The sequence below is a fragment of the Scophthalmus maximus genome, chromosome 21 (assembly GCF_022379125.1).
Source record: "Scophthalmus maximus strain ysfricsl-2021 chromosome 21, ASM2237912v1, whole genome shotgun sequence".
NCBI classification, from domain to species: Eukaryota; Metazoa; Chordata; class Actinopteri; order Pleuronectiformes; family Scophthalmidae; genus Scophthalmus; species Scophthalmus maximus.
Genome location: NC_061535.1, coordinates 7618832 through 7639992, shown reverse-complemented (window position 1 = coordinate 7639992; position 21161 = coordinate 7618832). Strand labels below are relative to the sequence as shown.

Sequence of the window (21161 nt, the reverse complement as noted above, 5' to 3'; positions counted from 1 at the left end):
TCGGGCCAAGGCTGTCAGGCGCCACGGTCATATCTTATTTTAAAACTAGGCACAGTCATAACATCAGTAATTTATCTCCTCTACACTTCTTCTGTATATGTACAGTATATTTAGCCCAACTGTGAGGAAAGCCCTCCAACTTTTTTTTCTTATTCATCGTTTTTTTTTTTGTGAAACACTCGATAAGATGAAACACGTCTTATCATCTTGTACATAGAGAGACAGAAAGAAAACATGTGAGGGAAAAAGTAATTGATGCAGTGTTGGGGTGTACAGTAGTTATTCACATATTCAAGTGTTGCAATAAATCATAAAAGTGAGAGAATTCCATAGTCGATAAAGTGCAGGAGCCTTCTCCTGTTTCTTACTAAAGAAGCTGCCCAGAGAAGCTTGATTGATCGATCATTGATCGGTAGGATGAGGCAGTTACAGAGGCACAATGAAAGATCTCAGAACTGTTGTTTGCAGCCATAGTAATGCCTCGATTTACACTGACAGTACAATTGCCTCAAAACTTGATATGAAGTTTTGTTTCAGTCAAATTATGTGTTCTACCTGTAACTAAATGCCTTGGTTGTCAAAGCAAGGGAACAACACTTCCCCCGTAACCTAAACACTACAAATAGCGCTGGTCTGTGGAGTGCAGCTGAATGGAATTAGTCAAATTCATTATCCTCCATGTTGCTGCCTTGTTGATTTTTATTCTGCTCACCGGCAGGTAAAATTAGACCGAACAGTTTGACAATAATGGAGACAATGCCAAAGGAATTTAGAGCAGCTTCATGATGATTAGTGAAATCCCACCATACATGCTGGCACACATGAACATCCTCACTTGCCCTCTCACTCCATGGCACTGCGTCACAATGCTGATAATGGGATTAAGCCGGCGTGTTTTGGGTGTGTCGCCTGCACCTCGATTCACGGCAAATTGAGCGCAACCTATCTGCTCCGGCGACCTCAGCACAGGCGCTGTAATCTGCTCCCCCCAACCATCACACTTGGATTAATAGGAACAATATTAATAATGTTGTAATTGCCTTTCCGTGTGCTGTCAGTTATTCTAATGTATGTCAAGCCATCAGCCCTCAGCAGTGCCCCGCAGTAAAACACGAAAATCTCAGCTTCATGAGGCCGTATACTCAACATTTCATCTCCTGCCGCTCCGCCGGGCTGACCTGGGAGGTTATTGATCTTCATAAAGGCAGTATTTTGTCGTTAGGCGAGAAGCGGAGGAGACAGTAATGAAAGCTTTTTAACCTGTGTGTTCGGGGCAGCTCCGGACAACTGGCTAAGGTTGCCAGGTGCTACACACAGCAGATTTTCAGTGGCTCGGCCACAGCGATCGATGGGGATACATCTTTGTCTGATTACAGAGATGTGCTGGAGAGGACAGCAGTTTGTGTGTGCGTGTTGCAGTAATAGCTGATCATCGGATCTGCCTGATTTAGACACAAAGGTACAAAAGGTTTTACCGCAGACATGATAGAGTTTCTCACATAAAGAAGCCCAAAAATCTATTCTCCTACTTTTACTCTTTAAGCCAGACGTATTGTTTGCAGCCTGATGGTGGCATGAATACATTTGTGCTGTGCTTGAACACAACTTGCTACTTCACTAACATACTGAGGTGCAATTTTGAGGTACTTTACTTGAGTAATTTCCATTTTCAGCTATTCTTCAACTCCACTACGTTTGCCTGATAAATATAGTTAATTGTTTCTTTACAAAAAGTATTTAGCATGCAAATATGACAATGAAAAAAGATTAACCTACCCAGCAGTGAAGTCAAAAGGAGCTCTTCCTTGACTGGATATTAACACAGTGCTTACGTATGTATAGATATGTAATAATAATCCAATATCTTTTATAATGAATTATGAATGATGAATAATAATGAATTAACAATTAACAGGTGACGTATTTTTCCGTATTGTATGATACTTGCCATGCTTGGATCAATGACTTTTACTTGTAAGGGAGTATTTTTGCATTCAGGTATTCTTACTTTTACTCAAATAATGATCTGAGGACTTTATGCAGGGAGAATGAAGCAAATATGACACAAGCATCTGAATGTGTTCAGTTAGCATGATACAGTAAAATTAACAATAATTAATGGGACAAGAAGAAGCCCATGCTCTAGGCAGAGCCCTCCACTGTAACTGAGTAACAGGTTGAGGTCTCCCTCGATAAATGCACATTCCCTACATGCCGCAGAAACACTGTCGGCCATCCTGCATGCCAAGTGTGTTTTTTAAGAGAATCTCCACTCCCCCTAAGCAGGCATAACTGTCGCATACGAGATATCACACATCTGTCTGTGGATACACAGTGCACCAGATGCTGCAGTTAATGGCACACCTAACCTCCCGCCACGAGATGGTACACGAAAACCCCAAGTGGAATTTTCCACTGCCTTCTTCCTCCCAGCCACCATTGTCCAGTGCTGGGAGATGCCTGTAGGGGATGGGTCCAGACAGGATAAGAATGGGGCCCTCCAACAGTCAGAAGGCCTGACAGTGGCCTGCTTCAATTTCACGTTGCCTTGGAGGGCGTGGCAAAACTTGCAAAGCTCATGAGCCGAATGGAGCTGTCTCTCCCTCGAACGTACTCACACCACTTCATTAGACCGTCTTACATCGGGGGCCCTGCTCCTCTCCCTGTTTCCTCACTGCCACTTCCACACACACACATGCACACGCAGGGGGTGACATCTCACACCTAATCAAGTAGTGGATTATCTTGTCCTGATAAATTGGAGCTTGTAGCACTTGAAAGGTCCTCTTGTGAGCAGTGCCTCCTCCCCTTGACAGCTAGATCGAGTCCCCGGGGAGCAAGGAGGGAACTTCGCCTGGTAATGATTTGTGGTAAATCAGGCAGAGGTTTTTCGGAAGACTTTTTTTTAAGCAAGGGCAAATTTAAAATTACAAATCAAATGTAGATGTGACGGAAGTATTTGAGAGATTCTATGTTATTGCATTGAGTTCACTTAATAATCAACTTTGAAAAATGGCTTGGTTTGTTATTAATGCTCACCACAACTAAAAGCTTTTCCTAACTTGCTCTTCCTCCTTCTATTGTTTATTTGCTCTCTCTATCTCTATTGTAGGAGAACCCTTACATGTGTAATAATGAATGTGATGCCACCACTGAGGAGCTCGCTCACCCTCCAGAGCTCATGTTCGACACTGAGGGCCGTAACCCCACCACCTTTTGGCAGTCCACATCCTGGAAGAAGTATCCAAAGGCCCTCCTGGTAAATATCACGCTATCTTGGAACAAGACTATCGAGCTTACCGACGACATCGTCCTCACCTTTGAATCAGGCCGGCCTGAACAGATGGTCCTGGAAAAGTCGCTGGATTATGGACGAACCTGGCAGCCCTACCAGTTCTATGCCACTGACTGCCTGGATGCCTTCACCATGGAGCCCAAGACGGTGCAGGACCTGACCCAGCACACCCTGCTGGACATCATCTGCACTGAGGACTACTCGCGAGGTTATGTGTGGAAGTATGACAAAACTGTGCGCTTTGAGATAAAGGACCGCTTTGCGCTGTTCGCCGGACCCCGGCTCCACAACATGGCCTCGCTTTATGGCCAACTGGACACGACCAAGAACCTGAGGGACTTCTTTACCATCACAGACCTGAGAGTTCGCCTCCTCCGGCCTGCGACGGGAGCTACGATGGTGGACGAGAACAACCTTTCCAGATACTTCTACGCCATTTCTGACATCAAAGTGCAGGGCAGGTAAGATCTCAATTCATCTGTCTTGTGATTCAATTTCTCTACTGGGTAGAGTGGACTGCCCACTGCCCCAGGGCCCCAGATGTCCCAAGGGTGCTCGTCAATTGGTTTCTGTCATTAGATTAAAGGAAAATTTGTCAGCGAATATCCACCAATCAACTTAAGTGGGGTCATTAGGGGCCCAACAAGAGATTTTTGGCCCTTGGGTGCCCTAACAGATTAGTCCAGCCATAGGTGTAATGATGACTCCATATACATTATACCTCAGTGGTTTTCTTATTGTTTTACTGCAGCAACAGTCCTGCCACATAGTGAGGAAGAAAAATTCGTTGACTGTTACCATTCTTTCCAATTAGGCAGCGGATCCATAATGATGTGCAGAGTTCATCAGTTGTCAGGGTGTCCTAATTAACGAAACTGCTTACAGCATGCTGAAGCACACTTTTGACGCCAAATTAACTCAGCTGTCTATTAGCCTGTGGAAGACGTTAGACATAGCATTTCAGCCGTCAGGTCACTGCGCGTTGTAATTAGTGTTTGATTTATAAAATCCACACAGGGTCATATAACATAAAAAAACAAGACGCCATTATGCCGTTCGAGGAAAGGCCGTCAAAAGCTTCCCTCCGCCCCTTGACGGTACTACAAGAGTCACTGGGGCATACACTCAAGTGGATCTGATTTACACTGTGTGGTTTTTCAATTTAACAGATGTGAATATGGTTGCGAGGGGTGAAGGAATGAAGATTTAATTACTCTTGTGTTTTTTTTTGCTTTTCACACATGAGTGGGTTGCAGTGCAGGAGTGCGGAGTGGCGGAAAGTCACAACAATTTGAGGATGTGGGTAGAGTGTTGAAGCCGGGATGCCAAGCTGTGGCTCACAGCAGCGGTTGTGTCACTTGGGAAAACGACTGGAAATAGAAACATCACTGGTTGTGTGGAAAAAATAAATCAAAGTTTCCACAGCTGAATTAGAGGATTAACATCAGGTGCTCATCTAAAAAGATGTGACTTCAGTTGTTGTCATTCTCATGCTACACTGGCTAACACACAGTTGTGCTGTAATTACATGTTTGCCACTGCGACCATATGTAGCTATAGTCAAATGCCTTTAAGCTAGTTAATGAGCCTCTGATTTGCTGACTTTCCATTACAATGGAGTAGAGGCTTACGCACATTGCTGAAATGCAGGTACCCTCGAACAAAGGTGCTATAATAATAAATGTCTCGCTCAGAAATTGAATTTTTGACTTTTCTCATGATTGAGAAGGTCATTGAGCAAAAACAACTGGAGGGAATTTACTCAAAACACAAAAGAGCTGGATGGGACATCCATTCAACACTCGCTGAAACGAAGGGGGCTGTCATAAGAGCAGACTATTTATTCTATCTGACTAATCATGACCGAACTCATACATCCCTGTGGGGCTGTAGATTTGAGCAATGGCTGTGCGCCACCATCGGGCTGCGGTCGTTTACCAGCCCGCTGCGTTTAGAGTGACGTTCCCCTGAGAAATGTTCCCCACTGTTTACCAAAGGTAACACACAGTTCAGCCATAATGAGATACACTCTACACAGAGAGGCTTCACCCTCCGCTTCCCCCTCCCATGGCAAATCACTGCTCAGTCCCTTTCTCCATGCATCGTATACAAGACGTAAGCTCCTTAACCCACAGAATACAGTTCTGTGAGACTCGGTGGGAGCGATTTTGCAGGGGCACTGAGGTTGAGTCTGGCATATTTCACTGTGCTGGACTCAGCTGTCATTGGCCTGGATCAGGAGCGGAGAGGGGGTGTGGAGGGAAATACAGTAGGAGGTTCTTGCCACAACAGTTTGAGAAACAAAGAAACGAACATAAGCTCTTTGCCGAAGTAGGTCAACCTAGAAAAGATGAAGAGGGAAGGGGAAGGAGCACAACTCTGCAGAAGTGGCCGTCTTTGCATCTGTTACATGTAGCTGAAGTTGTAACAGGGAAGCCAGAGGTGTCATGCATGACCATTCTATTGTGCCGGATTACAAGGGCGGTCTGGACCAGAGTCGCTGGGGGGTAAAAATCAATGCAAAGAATTTCAAATCAAACCAAGCATGGAGCTTTGTGATGAACAGTGCATAGTGCCTGCCGACTTTAATGAATCTGACACACTCCCTGTTCCATCTTACTGGCAGTGCTAAACGGGTTTGTGGAGAAAGAAAAGCGTGGATAGTTGGTTAGATTTTATAATTATGTCCTGTATGACTTTGGCATAATTGCTCTGCCTCGTTTTTTTCCCATGCTGTACAGTAACCGCAACCTACAGTTTCACCGACTGTCTATCCTCCTTCGCTCCCCCTCCTCTTTCCTCCCTCCCTGTGATCAATACAGTGTAATTAAAGCTGGAGAAGATTCAGGGAACTAAAGGATCTCTTTCTGGCAATCATTTTCTCTCTTTCGAGCTCTGTCACCCATTCCATGTCTTGATCTGTTTCTCTTGTGCAGAGTCGAGTCATCTCTGGGTCCTTGCCTTGAATTCTACGAGAAGACTCTGTCCCACTCCATGCCACAAAACAAAGAATACAAATAATAGCAAGAACTGTGAAAATCTACCTTTTGTTGACCAAAGTTTTAAGTTCGGAAACTGGCAACAGACTTCTATTTGTACTGTTATTTCCAAACTTGTTTGCCTCTGTCAGTGCCTTAATACAAATGTAAGCCCCATACCGTGGAATAGTCTTCCAACTTGTTTGGTTAAAGCAAAAAGAAGATAGGGAAAAGAAAGTTTGTTTCCTCGGTTTACAGCAGCAGGAGTTGTGATTCAATTTCCAAAGCATATATGTGCCGCAGGACATTATCAGGGAGGAACAGAAACAACCTCAAGGGTTCGCAGCCGCTTTGACTGCAGGGTAGATAGGTAATTCACTTTAAAGGGAGAATCGGGTATTAGACCCTTTTTTTTTCTAGTCTTGATTTCCCCTGGCCTCATGGAAAGAAAGTCTTGCTCAGTCACTATACATCCCCACGCCGACAATGAACCCCCACATCTCGAGATAGTACTCTCGGTCTGGTTTTAATTGTCCCAGGGACTGCTACTGTATGCTTGAGCTCACATACAGTATAACTTCACATTTTCAAAATTCATTTGTGTGTTAAACAGGGGAGGAACAGGAGAAAAAGCTCGATACTTGTTGACCTCTTTTCTTTTATGACTTTCAAAGTCGTCGGATCGCTGTGCAGTTCACACTACACGATTTGCTGTCTTGTGGTCGTTGGCATTGTAAATTCCCTCCATTGTGCGACTGAACTGTTGACTGTCAAGTTGCATTGTGGAAAATGGATTCACCAGGTTTTTGGCAAGAAAGAACAATGTGAGAAAATTAAATTCCAATCTAATCTCTTGTTTTCATCGTTTTTGATACTAAAGGAGGGCAAAGCTCAATCGGCGTAATACTAAGTGCTTGCCTTTTCTGTGAATCTGGAGGTTGCATTGAGGAAAATGTTTTCATTAGTGAAGCAATGTATGGATTGAGATCGGCTCTCCAAACTGTATTGAATCCTCTGTTAAAACTGATTGAAGTATCGACTGAAACTGAGGTGAAATCCATCCGTAGCAATCAGATGCGTATTTATTTATTCATTTGGCACATTACATCGCTTAACCGCAATAAGAGGACTGCATATCTGTGAGCATGTGCCAAATACAGTACAGCGTGTTACATTAACGCTGGGGATACTCTTTATGTATTTGGATCAAGTCGGCGCAAGTACAAATCAATAATATTCACAAGTGTGATAAAGGGAAGCTCATATCTGAGGCGCACAAAATATACCATCTGTAGGAGATTAGACACTTCATCTGTCCCACTGTGCAGGGGTCATGCTATCGGTGCATTCTAATTGCTGTGTACTTCGGTGCATGTGTGCTTTGGATACAGCTGTTTCAGCCTACAGATCAGCAGTTTGGTGAGTGATGGCTCTATGGGCTCTCCCCTAAGGGACGAACAAACAAGAAGTCAATCTGCTTTTTTCCCCGCTCCCTCTCCCACCATAGTGCTTGGCTTGCTCTTAGCCCTGCCTGTAGTGGACAGATAATCTATTTGTGCTAATTTCATGTTTCTTGCTGCCCACTTCCCCCCTGAATAAGTCATTCCACTTGTCTACCCTCCTTAGTCTCTCTCCTTCTCTCCCTCTCTCTGTGCCCCCATAACATCTATTCACCTTGCGCTGCGCTTGCAGCCTCTTCTTTTTTTCTTTTTTTCTAATCAGCAGTCTGCATCAGTCATTGCGTGTGAGAACGCCATGTTTGTGGGATAGGCAACGTGATTGGTCCAGATAACTTGGACCATCTGCTAACATCCACGCCACATGTTAGTGTAATGGCTGTGAGCAAATGACCCGCGCCCTTTTGTTAGCCGAGCAAAATTGAGGTAAGTGAGGTTTCTCAAAAGTGAGGCTTCAAGTCAAAGTGTCTAATCTACGTCTGCGTCATATTTACAGTGGACTTAGATATCAACAGAGGATGGTCAAGAGGTGAGTCATCAAAGACGAAACACAGGAAGTAGCGATGCCGCGAGTTGTAGAGTGCAATACCACAGTGCAAAAAATACTCCAGTAGAAGTCCTGTATCGATAATACATGTACTCAGGTACAGGAAAATGTACTTAAAGTGTCAAAGGTTGAGGTGCAGAAAAAATGTCTCCTGTAAAATCTGTAATGTAACTAATAACCACAGCAGTCAGATGAATATAAGAGAATATAATAAAGAGCATCTCCCTCTGAAAAGTAGCAGATAAAAAGTATAAAATAGCTTTAAAGAGATACTCAAATGAAGAATATAATCAACCACATAATTGTTTCTCAACTGGTGACCTGTGAAGTCTGAGAAAACGGTCCTCGTCCCCTGCTAAGATTTAGCATCTTTGTTTCAATATGTATTCCCTGGTTGACGTCACAGAGGAGCTGTTCTGCTTTTGACCAGCTAGGAACCTTCATTCATCTCAGGATGACACCTTTCCTCGGCTGATCTGTTGCTCCGTGCGGCTGTACTTGACATTGACACAACTCTGTCAGCCTGTTCTATTTCCTTCTTCTTCCCTCCTTCTCTCCAGGCCAATTCTCCACCTCTCTGCCTCTGATCCCCCTCCCGTCTCTAGCTGACACCCTCCATGCTTAAGTCTGCCAGGTTGAGGAGATCCAAAAGAAATGTTTATCATTCATGGCAGGAACTTTTTTTGCTCAACCGGTTCTTGTGCTCTGCAAGCGCCGGCTTGACGTGGCTGCCTGGTCTTTGTAGAGTTTTGAACAGTTTCAACTCAAAGCCACCTGTAGCCCCCTGCTTGTCATCAGGCAGCTCCTCCTTTCACCTCCCACTGTTTGATGTCGCTTATGAGAACAGTGATGTAAACCACTGAGAACAGTTTACTGTTCTCAGTGGTTTACATCACTGTTTACATCACTGTTCTCATAAGCGTACATTTTGGGGTGATTTACCCCAAAATGTACCCATCCAGAGCCAGCTGTAGTGGGTGGTGTTTCTTTGTGAGGCCCTATTAATATAGAAGCTGACCCCTTCTATGCAATTAATTGGATATTCCCTGCTGGAAAAATCTCCCCAAGCAATACACATGTGAACCGTGAAGGTAAGACAAAAAAGAGGTGGGGGCGGATTTGAAAACTGCGGTAGTGCATAGGCGGAGGCATAATATGAAGTGCATTGTTTTGGCAGCAGCAGAAGTGCAGTGCACCGTATCCAGAGGCCACAGCTGCCTGTTCACAGTCATCTGCATATGGCTGCTGGCAACATTGGACCGCCGTCATCACGTCTGTGTCCTTTATGGCGACGGACAAACGGGGCATATTCCTGGATGGCAGGACAAAAATATTCTGCCTGGTGATGTTTTTCCTGTCAATCATGCCTCGGTTCAGATGTTTGATTAGCCTTTATTAGGGAGAGTGGCCATATTTGAAGCCATGCTAGCGGCGCGACTCTGTGGGAGGCCGTTAGTCCAGGCCGACATGTCTCAACCACTACTGGATGGACTCCATTACATTTAATACAGATATTCAAGATATATATTAATCATGTGTCATCATCAGGCCAGAAATCTGTTTATGACCAAACATAGATCTGCTAACATCCCTGTAGACTTTGCTGCACAGGCAGTGGCATATTACCACTGTTTTTGCACCATCACTGCACACCAATGATTAAAAAAGATCAAAATGTTGGCAAACTGTAAGTATCTGTATAATTAGCACATTGACCACAGCTGGAGAAGCTGCACAAAAAAATGTATAGTTCATAATAGTTTTTGATCATTAAGCTGTTGACCAGGTTTTTAATTTGTGATATCACTGTTCAGCTGTTACCCACAAGGTTACATCAAAAGGTCTACAGTGATTTAATCTCACACAAACTGCAGCTCATGATTTGGCGCGTGTCCTTGCCAAAGCATCCGTGTTTTGTCTGAAATGAGACACAATATGTTTCAGTCTCTGTCTCAGATGCTGTAAGATACATAATAGAAATGGATCTTAGGAGGGGAATCGTACCTAATCCAAGGACTATGGTTCATCTCAAGAGAAATGGGCATTTCATTATGTTCACTGAGAAATCACCATGCCTCAAAGGAATAAATTATTGTCTCTTTTAAAAAAATTATTTAATTAAATTTGACTAAAGTGCCTGATTTTACTACTCCTTTAACTGCAGTCAGATCAATTTGGAGAATTTAGATTGGCGAATGGTCAGTTGATGATCAGACTCGTTAAAGCAGTAAGATATGATACATATTGTACACTAGGTGCCATCTTAGTGTGTCTTTGTGTTATGCAGCTGGGACTGATACATACAGTATCTCAGAGGAAAACTCATAATAGTGTCACTCAGATGCTGTATAATGAGGATGGAGAAGTGAAAAAAAGAAAAACTCTGTATAGCCAAGGTTCAGAGAATGAAAAGTTCTTTGTGAAGCAAAACAAGGAATATGTCGCTCTGAGAAAGAAAATATCACCTGTGTGAATTTTGATTGAATGCGTTTTGTACAGCAATAGACACAAAATCTATTTTCGAGTTCAAGCACATCTGTCTGAGCTGCAGATTTCATCCACTCTGTCCATCTTCAGGAGTTGAACACAAGTGTGAGAGCCCCCGACTGTTTCCGTGTATAAACCAACTTCCTCCAGGCACAAACTCTTCTCGCTGCCTTTTAAAACCTCCTATCTTTCCCCATGCTGCCGACCACTCTCACATACAAATAGCAGGATGAAAGAAGGGTGGATTTGAACTGCTTAGTCTCTGTTTGCTGAATTGACCCTTTCCATAGACAATCCAGCTTAAAACCTATTGTGCTGTACTTTCAAAAGGCCCCTGGTATTTCCATTTTCTTATTATTCATAACACAAACAGTAGTATGTTTGCTTTTGGTTGTCTCCTGCCTGAATGAAGTTGCTGCAGCTGAGACAGTGTTCCTGAAGAAGGCTGCCTATAGAAACTTCTGTAGGTGCAGGTTGTGTGATGAATAGCACTGAGGTGAGGGAGGCAATCTTTACTTTTCAGGCAGGTAGAACTTTAAAATGACTGGTGATTTTAGAAGCAGATTGCTGAGGTGAAAAGGATTTTTTCTTTCACCAGGGCGGTTAGTTTAAAGATGCATTCACGTTTCAAAACGTATTTAAAGAAAGGGAAAGTACAAAATGACTACCTTTGCTTCACAGAACACGCAGTTAGCAGCTATTTAAAGTAATATATTTTGCTTAGTTTGCTATTGTAAGGAGGAAACTTGACTGTCACTGGGATTTCGTCCATTTGGTGGTGTGCAAGTCTTTTTCTTTGTCTTTGAGAGGACATTACTACACTTCTGTGCACATTATCACCACCAACTGGTGGTCTTAAGCAGAACAGCTTGAAAGTGGCAGCAGGATTGTCCATAAATGAAAAAATAATTACTGTAAAATGCTGCTAGGGGTCACAAATTCCACAGGGTGATTATGGAATTAACACATACAAACTATATTTCCAGCCCCAGTGATGCCTCGTTTGAGGCAAAATCAAATCCTGGGAAACCGTGTCAGAAGGTACCGAACAGCTTGGTTGATAGACATCAAGTCTCTGAAAGCTTTATGTACGAATAAAATCAAATGATAAGCTGCCATGTCACTGACATTGAACCCCACAGAAGGTGCACATGCCAATCCCTCACTATTTATCACAGACCAGAGGAATCGACTGGGTCCAGAGATATGAGGAGCAAAGCTACGAGTGACACGAAGATTTTATCAGCAGAGCGCCGCACAGGAGGCCGCGCCTCAACAAATCCCTGGCCCCTGCTCAGGGATGAGGCAACAAATATTTTTCTTCTCTTCAGAGAATGAATGTTTCACTCTGACTTGATACAATATCGCTTGTTTTCCTATTGAGCACTGCAGTGCTGCATAATGCAGATCTTATATTTTGAGCATTGATTTCTCTCCCAATGGGTTTACCATTATTAGCAGCCAGCACAGGCAACAAATTGGATTTATGTCCTGGACTGGAAGAGAGTACTGCTGATGTGCCCTGCATGACCAGACAACTCACACTTCACTGGTATACAGTACCTTGTGTGGGAGGGGGTCGCAACAGTCTTTGCAGTATTTCCATAGCTAAGGTTGGGTGTGTGTGTGTGTGTGTGTGTGTGTATGCATTGCAATCCCTGTCATGACCCATACATTAACACCACCAGACAAGCCAAACGTTTGAGTGGCATTACTTTAAAATCACGACGGTCTCACTGGGTCCACTGAGCCATCGTCCGATTGGATTTCCCATAAAGCCTTTTTGTCTCCATGCCATAGTTTCCTATATTGTGTAGAAAGGGGGGATCTTGGGGACAGAGACTCTCCATATCCGAGGCATTTTTCTCTTCCTCACTGTCGACAGAGCACATTCAACATTCATGCGGTGACCCATTTTATTAATGGAGAGGCCTTTTTCAACGTCTTCCCCCCCATCTCCGTCGGCTGCATAATGGGCCCTCCTGTCAGGGTCTCATGACTAATCCCCTCATTGACCTCTCCTTCACTTACAGCCGCCACCACCTCACTGAAGATTTGGTATCTATCAGAGGGTTCGGGAAGATGCTGGCAACACATGCACAATCAGTGATATCAGGAAAAATCCTATCTCACTCCTCTAAGAGTATGTTCATACGTCAATTCATCATGTGCTGTAAGCACATATCAGTGGAATTGTTTCATTTCAAAAGGCACCATGATGCTAAATACAGAGATGAATGGAAAATGGAAAAATCAACACAGAAATATGATTATAAATTGGTATGATGAAGATCATAAATAAATAAATATATATATATATTTTCCAGGCCATCAAACACGTTAAATTCAGCAGCTTTTGAGTTTACCCTGCTGATTCCTCAGGTTTGATGCGTCGCCCTGGCCAGCTTTTTGCATTTGGCCTCACTAAAATTGCAGCGGCCATTGTTTGCGTCTACTTTTGGCTCTCCATTGCCCTGACTGACTGATTGACTGACATGCATGTACACGCAAATGTACGCAGACACATACACACACATGGCGACAGCACCGGCGTCGTAAGATGCTGAACCTCCCCGAGCGAGATATTTGATTCTGAAGACGACAGGGATTGATGAATAAAAACTGCTTGATAATGGGATCACTGAGTCATGAAAATCGATTCTGAGTGAGTTATCTTTTTGCGGAGGCCAATGAATGCAGGCGCTCATTATGCGTGGCCATCGGATGGTGCTTTAGCCTTCAAGCAGAACAGGAGCGTACAATAGAGCTGCGGCTGACAAAAGAGAAGAATAATAACAATCAAACAAAGAAAAAAGCTGTATTGAATCCCCCAGACCTTTGCTCCTTTAGCAGGTAATGTAACTTACTGGAGCACGATGACTCAGTGGTGAAGAGGGGTGGTGACTGAGATGAAGGTGATTATGATGTTGGGTGATGGTGATTAGTGGGTCTGGACAGAGTTCAATAGGTATGAGTTTCTAAGCAGCAGGTTGACTGACACTGAATTGAGTTCATCTGGACGTCGTGCTGTTGTAAGTTATAATCCTCGAGAGCTGTGTCCCGGGCCATTCACCACCTGACGCCGGCAGTTATTGGTGTCAACAATGAGCACTTCTTGCTAATTGAATGCCACATTCATCAGTGACTGGTGGCAGGAAACTTTTAAGTGTTTTCTTTTCTGCAGTTTGCTGCAGATTAGTTTCCTATTCAGTGCTTCCTCTTCTTCTTTCCACATTGTGTCATCGTGTAACATTTATAAATCGGGTTTGATGTGATGAAAATTAGAAGATACGGTGTGTGTTGGGCAAATTTGGACAGAAAAAAAAGTTTTCTATTGCTGAAATTAAGATATTGGAAATAAAGATATTTTTGGAATTTCAACCATGCTTCTTAATGCAAGAAGGATCTTGCTTTTTTTTTTAAGGGCCTGTATTTGAACACACGTTTGGCATGTTACTTTTGGGCATTAAGGAGCTGCCCTCATTTATGTCTTCTGTGTTATCACTGACCCATTAAGGACTAATGGGCCGGTTCAACTTCAACATTACTCAAACACTGCGGTCAGCACTCAGCGAAGAGGTCAGTGATTTATTTGAGAGGGCTTCCAGGTACTACAAAAACTGAATATGGAAATCTTTGTAATTTTAAACTTTTCAAATATGGGTAGACTAAATTTATTTGCTGTAGAAATACAGATCAGCCTGCGGCTGACGCTTAGTGGGTCTTTTGGCTCGTGTTGTGGTTTGTGGTGCTGAATGGAAAGCTTCCCTTAAAGTGCACTCTGCATGCATCTTTTACTCTGCAGCAATATTGTTTCTGTCGCTTAGTTTTCATTGTGTTATAGCTGGTTGCAATAAGCTTTGATGACGAGGAAGGCAATAGACATATATATAATTCAAATATAATTCCTTTGCCGCAGTGGCCAATCTGCCAAGATGAATCAGTTTCTGGGACCATTTGAATAAAAGATCCGTCCATTTGCATATATTCTGCAGTTTTACAATGAAACACCTTCTAAAACATTTTACTTCAACCCAAATATGCAATTATTTATATCTCTGCAGTTTTTTTGTCATTTTCTCAGCTCAGCAATTTGATTTGGCAGCCAAATTAAATATAGACAACTGCTATCTCCCTCAGTATAGTCTGAAAAACTGCAGCAATGCCACTATTTTACTATGGATGCCTTGTTTGTGTTGTGGTATTGTGTTGCTGAACAGATATCTTCTTCAAAGTTCACTGTCTGTGCCTTTTTTTAAAATCCCTGCAATATTTGTGTTACTGTCACTTATATATTATATTATATGTATATATATATATATATATATATATATATATATATATATATATATATATATGTATATATATGTATATATATGTATATATATATATATATATATATATATGTATATATATGTATATATATGTATATATATATATATATATATGCACTGACACACTGTTGTGCCGTCCTTTCTCCTTGGTTACAGCGGACTTTGGTCACTGAGTCGGAATCTGGTCGGAATCTCTGAGACAAGTTTAAGATTAAGTTTTGAGTTTGGGTTTGATTAATCCAGTGCTCCAGATAGTAAATATAAAAATGTGGTTTCCTCTGATTAGTGGTTGGAAAGCTGCGCTGGCCAGGAGTTGGAACAGTACTGCATATTTGATCAGGACGTCGCAGCACCAGCTCACAGAAGAGACTCTTTGGGGGCTTCAGTTCCTTGGTTTGGATTGCCTGAATTCTCAGTGGGGTTCAATATGAGATGATGCCAAAGTTTAAGTGTTCTTTTTTAAATGTTAATAACCAGGGAGTGGATAAAGACCTAATACAGCCCTGCAGGCAATGGTTGATGGCTTTTTTTTGTTTTTATGTATATATAGACCTTCAGAATTCTGCATGCAGAGCACAAGATGCTGGGATGTGATCCTGATAACAGACTACACGACCAAGAAGGGCCACTGGTTGGATTATAATATCAAATATTTGAGTTCAAATTCAATTATTATGTTTGGTTTCTCAAATGTTCTTCTAAATGCATTAAATATTACTTGACAAAGTGATTTTTGAACCCCAGGTTATCATAATTTGAAAATTGCTGAAAAGCCTTCGTAACGTCAGTCTGTACTATATAATGAGCTCAAATGAGCTCATAAAAATGTGATCTCGTTTTAAACACACAAACCCAGTTCTCTGTAAATCTCAACCACACACGCATGCACACGCACATACACACACACACACACACACACACACACACACACACACACACACACACACACACACACACACACACACACACACACCAGCACGCCCTCCTTCGAGAAGTTCCTTACGTCCCGTGCTGCTCTCATTAATCAACGGAGGCCTGCAGCCTCTCATTTGGTTCAGATGGAACGTTGCCCTCTGTGGTCTGTCTGCAACACAACAATGAACACCGTAACCACCCCAATGACCCTCAGCCGGTGTTTAGGAGGGAAGGAGATGCTAAAAGGCCTAAGAGTTAACCTCTCTTCTAGCTGGGTAACTGCCAACACTTTCTGTAATTACACCTGCTCACTGGGTCCTACCTCGGTTTCAGATTCTGGCCCCAGGTGAGCGTAGCCATGGGAAATCTCTGCTCCAGACATTGGGATTAAGTAACAAGGGAGGACATTGTCAAACTGACTGTAGCAAGAAGCACCAAGATGACAGAGAATTAGTTTTTTTCCCCACATATCCTGCTTTGGAGTTCATTTCCCGGTGTTTTTGTACTGCTCCACCCTGACATTGCTTGGTTTGGTTTGATGCTGCAGCAGTACACATGCTTTTTCTCTCTCACACACACACACACACACACACACACACACACACACACACACACACACACACACACACACACACACACACACACACACACACACACACACACACACACACACACACACACACACACACACACACACACACAGAGGTCAAATACAGTCTAACCTCTGGCAGTCTGCAGACAAGCTACCAACTCAAACTGATCAATGCTGCAGGATCTTGGGGGAGCTACTTCCTTTAAGGGCTCCAATCAGCAACACCGTTTATGAAATGAAAAGATCAGTTAATGTCACCCCCCCCCCCCCCCCCCCCTGGCAGCGCCGCAGCCTCCTACCCGCGATGGAGCTCCCTCGCTCCTCCGCAGTGCATTTTCTGTCACCAACAGTCTTTAGCTGAGAGCAGTATCAGTGCAGCCCCACATGTCGATTCTATTGAACTGGCGTGGCATGTCAGAGGCAGTAAAGACCTCTTGATTGACTCCTGCTTGGATAGCATGTCCAACTCCATACATTAGTAATGCTGAGGGTTCGATAGATGGATGGCCTGGACGGATTGATGCAGGCAGGCAGCACATTTACCTCCATGCAGAGCAATCGGAGAAGAGCTGAACGCGCAGGGTGATGACAAATTAAAATATAATGGTATCTTGGCAGCGCGAAGAAGATAAATATTCATTGTTGTGGCATGTTAGTTTTGCAAGATCCTATTATATTTTGGATTCCTATTAATTATTTTGAGAGGAACGTACAACTGAAACAAGACCCCCTCATCAGCTTTCCAAAACAATCATTAAAATAATTCCAAGTGCTGGATTTTTTTAGCTAGCTGCCATAGTTCACTTCTACTGTCTGCTACTCTGAACCTTAATTGGCTACTTATCACTTTTTAAGTATGTACTCTTAGCCAGGCAGTGGAGTGGAGCAGTAATGACTGTGGCCCCTGTAAAGACTCAGCTCCCCTGCACGAGGTAGTTTGTTTTCGTGTGATGCATCTTTACGAACTCTGATGAAAACTGTTCTTTGCCAGCGCTTCCATTTCTGGCCTCGAATCATCTCCTGTAGCATCTTTCTCTCCGTTTTGTCTCTGTCTGGTTGCCAGCTGTAAGAATAAATAAGACGGCTCTGACAGTGAGAGGACCGGCTTGACGCTGGTTACAGAATGTAAACAGAAAAAGACATATAGCGTATGCACAGCGTGACTGTTCCTGGTGATTTTATTTCTTTCTCAGGCCGCCCTATGAAATCCAACTGGAGGGTTTTGGATGTTTTCAAGTTCTGCACTAATATCTGACTTTGTTTTTAGTTTAAACTGTAGTTGCACATGTGCACTGAATATGTCTGTGTTGTTTCTCCATGCAGTGTCTTGGTAGCTAAGTGTATTTCCTCATGCCAACTAATTGAACCAAAACCTGACAGTTAAGAGAAGATCAGCCTCCACTTTTCTATAACTGTCTGCTTTGTAGTGAGAGGCGAAGGTGGGATGGGGAAGAAGGATAATTAGTTTTTGTTGGGGGGCGGGGGGTTGGGGTGTCCATCCCAGGAGAGCTGGTGCTGAGGTCTCACTCCTTCCACTTCCCACAATGCACTGCGGCCCGGGAGGAAAGAGGTAGAGGAGGCAATTAGCGGGCACACTTTGGCAGACAAGCCAATCTGTTTTAAACCAATATAGACGGCAGCTGCAAGCAAGTCAGTGGGGAAGAGCCCAGTGGTGTATATCCCTATAGAGTGTGTGTGTGTGTGTGTGTGTGTGTGTGTGTGTGTGTGTGTGTGTGTGTGTGTGTGTGTGTGTGTGTGTGTGTGTGTGTGTGTGTGTGTGTGTGTGTGTGTGTGTGTGTGTGTGTGTGTGTGTGTGTGTGTGTGTGTGTGTGTGTGTGTGTGTGTGTGTGTGTGTGTGTTTTCACGGAGATCAGATGGGACAAATATTTTGTACTTAAAATTTCATTCATTGTGTGTTGTGTAATTATTATCCATTCAGCAAACCAGCTGCACACACACAAACACACACCCCCAGGTCTTTTTCCAAGCCACTCCTGTGTTTCTGTTTCATATAATTAAGCCAGAATGTTCCCTTAACCACCTCCTGCCTGCCCCTTCCAACCCTTGGTGTGTTTTCGCTCATTTAAAGCAGACTCAAGCTTAAAAAAAATGTATTTATTAACCAAGTGTTTGACCCAATTGGCTTGTGTATGAAAACACCTGGGCTTGAGATTGAAATTTAATTGCTTCACTTAGTTAACCCACTTAAGGACCATGTTGAGTTTAGTCTGCTCAATTTGTTGGGATCAGCAGCTTTGTGCGTTGGGGATGTTGCAGGCTTGGATTGCAGATAATTACTATTAATTAGAGGCTGATATGTTTGGCTTTGAAGTCACAACGAGCAAAATGGAAGGATGCTGGGAAATGAACTTGGCTGGATGGAATTATGTCTATAATGGAAGAAATCTGGTAAAAGAAAAAAGCCTTTTCACACAAACCAAGGCGTTATGTTGCCTTTTCTTGTCTCGTGTTGCTGGCATCATCAGCAGGAAGGCGCAATATGTCGTCTGCACCCACACTGTCAGTCAGAATCCCATTACTGCAGAGGTCATAGACACGAGCTCCAGGTAAGCTGAGTCTTGGCAAAGTGCTCCGCTTGCATTTCCACCAGGATAAAGAATAATAATAAATTTACGCCAAACAATATCGTCTGCCTCCCACATTTCAAGGAGAACTTCCATCTCTTGTCAGGTAGAAGAATATGTTTGCTCCTCTCGCTCAGACAAAATAGAATCAAAACTTCAGTCAAGGTTTCTTTTCCTTTTTTTTTTGTCTTTGCCACTCGAGCAATTTAAGCTCAAGGCCTCATGGGTAATTTTATGAATACATATCAGGACATTTAGCTCACAGGCAGTGGCTGGCACACTCAATAATGCCTTGAGCAATATCACTTTGAGAGCACCACACAAAAACAAAGATGCTTTTGCCCCATGAATATTTATGAATTGGAGATACTGGAGCAGAGTTTAAAATGACAGACTAAAAGGTGGATGAAGGAAATAGATATGAAGAGACTGATATACAGACTGCTGGAATGTCAGGGAGACGAGCCACTGAGCAGGCCCCGTAAGACGCAGCACAGTAGGAATGGGGAACCCTTGAGGAAGTTTCCTAATAAGATGCTGTTAAATACACGTTCACTTGGCTCTCTTCTGAAGCTCTTGCTGCTTGTGCAGCGGTGGGGGAGCCCCCCCCCCGGTTTCCACTGCTGATTGGCATCACAACAGCGCTGGTGGGCATGAGACCCTGCGGGCCTCGCTGGCGGTCTCCCTCATTATGCCGACAGTGCTATCATTTCTGGACACTGATTAAAATGTTGGCGATGTTAAAAGAAGCTGAAGGTTAAACCACAAAGGGCTCCCACACACATACACACATACACACTAAAAAGCCAGACTGTATAACACAGACAGTTGGAAAGCCCACGGAACAGAGCCGTGTGGGACTTGATTCTAATCAAGTCTTGATTTTTGCCACTCATGAACTAAACTGGAACTCACTTTTAACTCAATTGTTCCCACAACGTCTCAGTGTTGACTGGACATCACGGTGATGGCTTCTGTATATTTAGTCCAGCGTCTCTTAAGAATGTCAAAGTGGACTCTCTGAGAGCCTCCAAGTTTCTTCTCTTTTTCCTTTGAAAATCTTAAAGTGGTGAACACTCAGGGAGCAGGAGAGGAACCTGACGTGGTCTTCTGCTCTTGTTGTCCATCCACCTCAAGGTGGGACCAGTGCACTCTAAGATGCTTTTCTTGTGAGCAATGTTAGCAGCACTGTGTACGCCTACGGCAGCTTCATCATTCTGGCTTTGGGAATCATGTTGCTCAGCACCAGGGTTGTCACCAGGTTCTGTGATAAGTATCCTTTTCTACCCAAAAGTTGATGAATATTTTGTGCTGAGATTCTAATTACTGCTCACAACCTGTAGCTCGAAGAATTCCCTGGACATAAAACAGATCCGTAATTGGTCGTTATAGGTACACACATTCACTGCTCATTCACAGGCTTTCTCACGCCTGCATCCCTTTCGAACACAGCCACGGTGCCACACACCCCTTTCTCCACTAAACGCGGAGAGCACATTGATATAGACCATTCATCAAGCTCCCTGTGCAACAGCTAAGAAGCCCACCCTAAAAAATGTCAGCGTAATGGAGCTGGAATGGGAGTAGTAAATGTTACGTAATAGGCGTATTTCAAACTGTAACCTGAACAAGTAATCACATAGCTCATTGCTGAGTAATGTGTTGTGAGATCTACGATCAGTGCCAGGTAAAAAAATATGTAGTCTCATAAGAAAAATATCTGTTTTGCGTATTGATTGCGGCGCGGGGAGAAAAAAAGGTTTGAATAAAAGATTTGACGGCCTCTGAGTTTTGTGAATGCAGGTATTTTATCAACGTGGAACTGGAAAATGAAACCAGCAGTTTGACTCTTAACTAACCCAGTCAGCACGCAGCTTTAGAATCTGGGGCAAACAGCGGTTGAGTCGTTTGAGTATCAAGGTCAAGAAGCAGTGAGTGGTTTAAGATTGTGCTTTTGCTCTTCGTGATTAT

General features: G+C 43.3%; 1 protein-coding gene across 13 annotated transcripts in view; it reads left to right on the top strand.

Annotated features, from left to right (window-relative positions):
- The window catches only part of ntng1a (netrin g1a), an 83914-nt gene that overhangs the window by 36952 nt on the left and 25801 nt on the right, over positions 1 to 21161 (top strand). For all 13 annotated transcript variants that reach the window (XM_035619127.2, XM_035619113.2, XM_035619117.2 and 10 more), the window contains exon 3: positions 3113 to 3756. In XM_035619127.2, coding sequence (XP_035475020.2) covers positions 3113 to 3756 — 644 coding nt within the window. The remainder of the gene's footprint in view (positions 1 to 3112; positions 3757 to 21161) is intronic.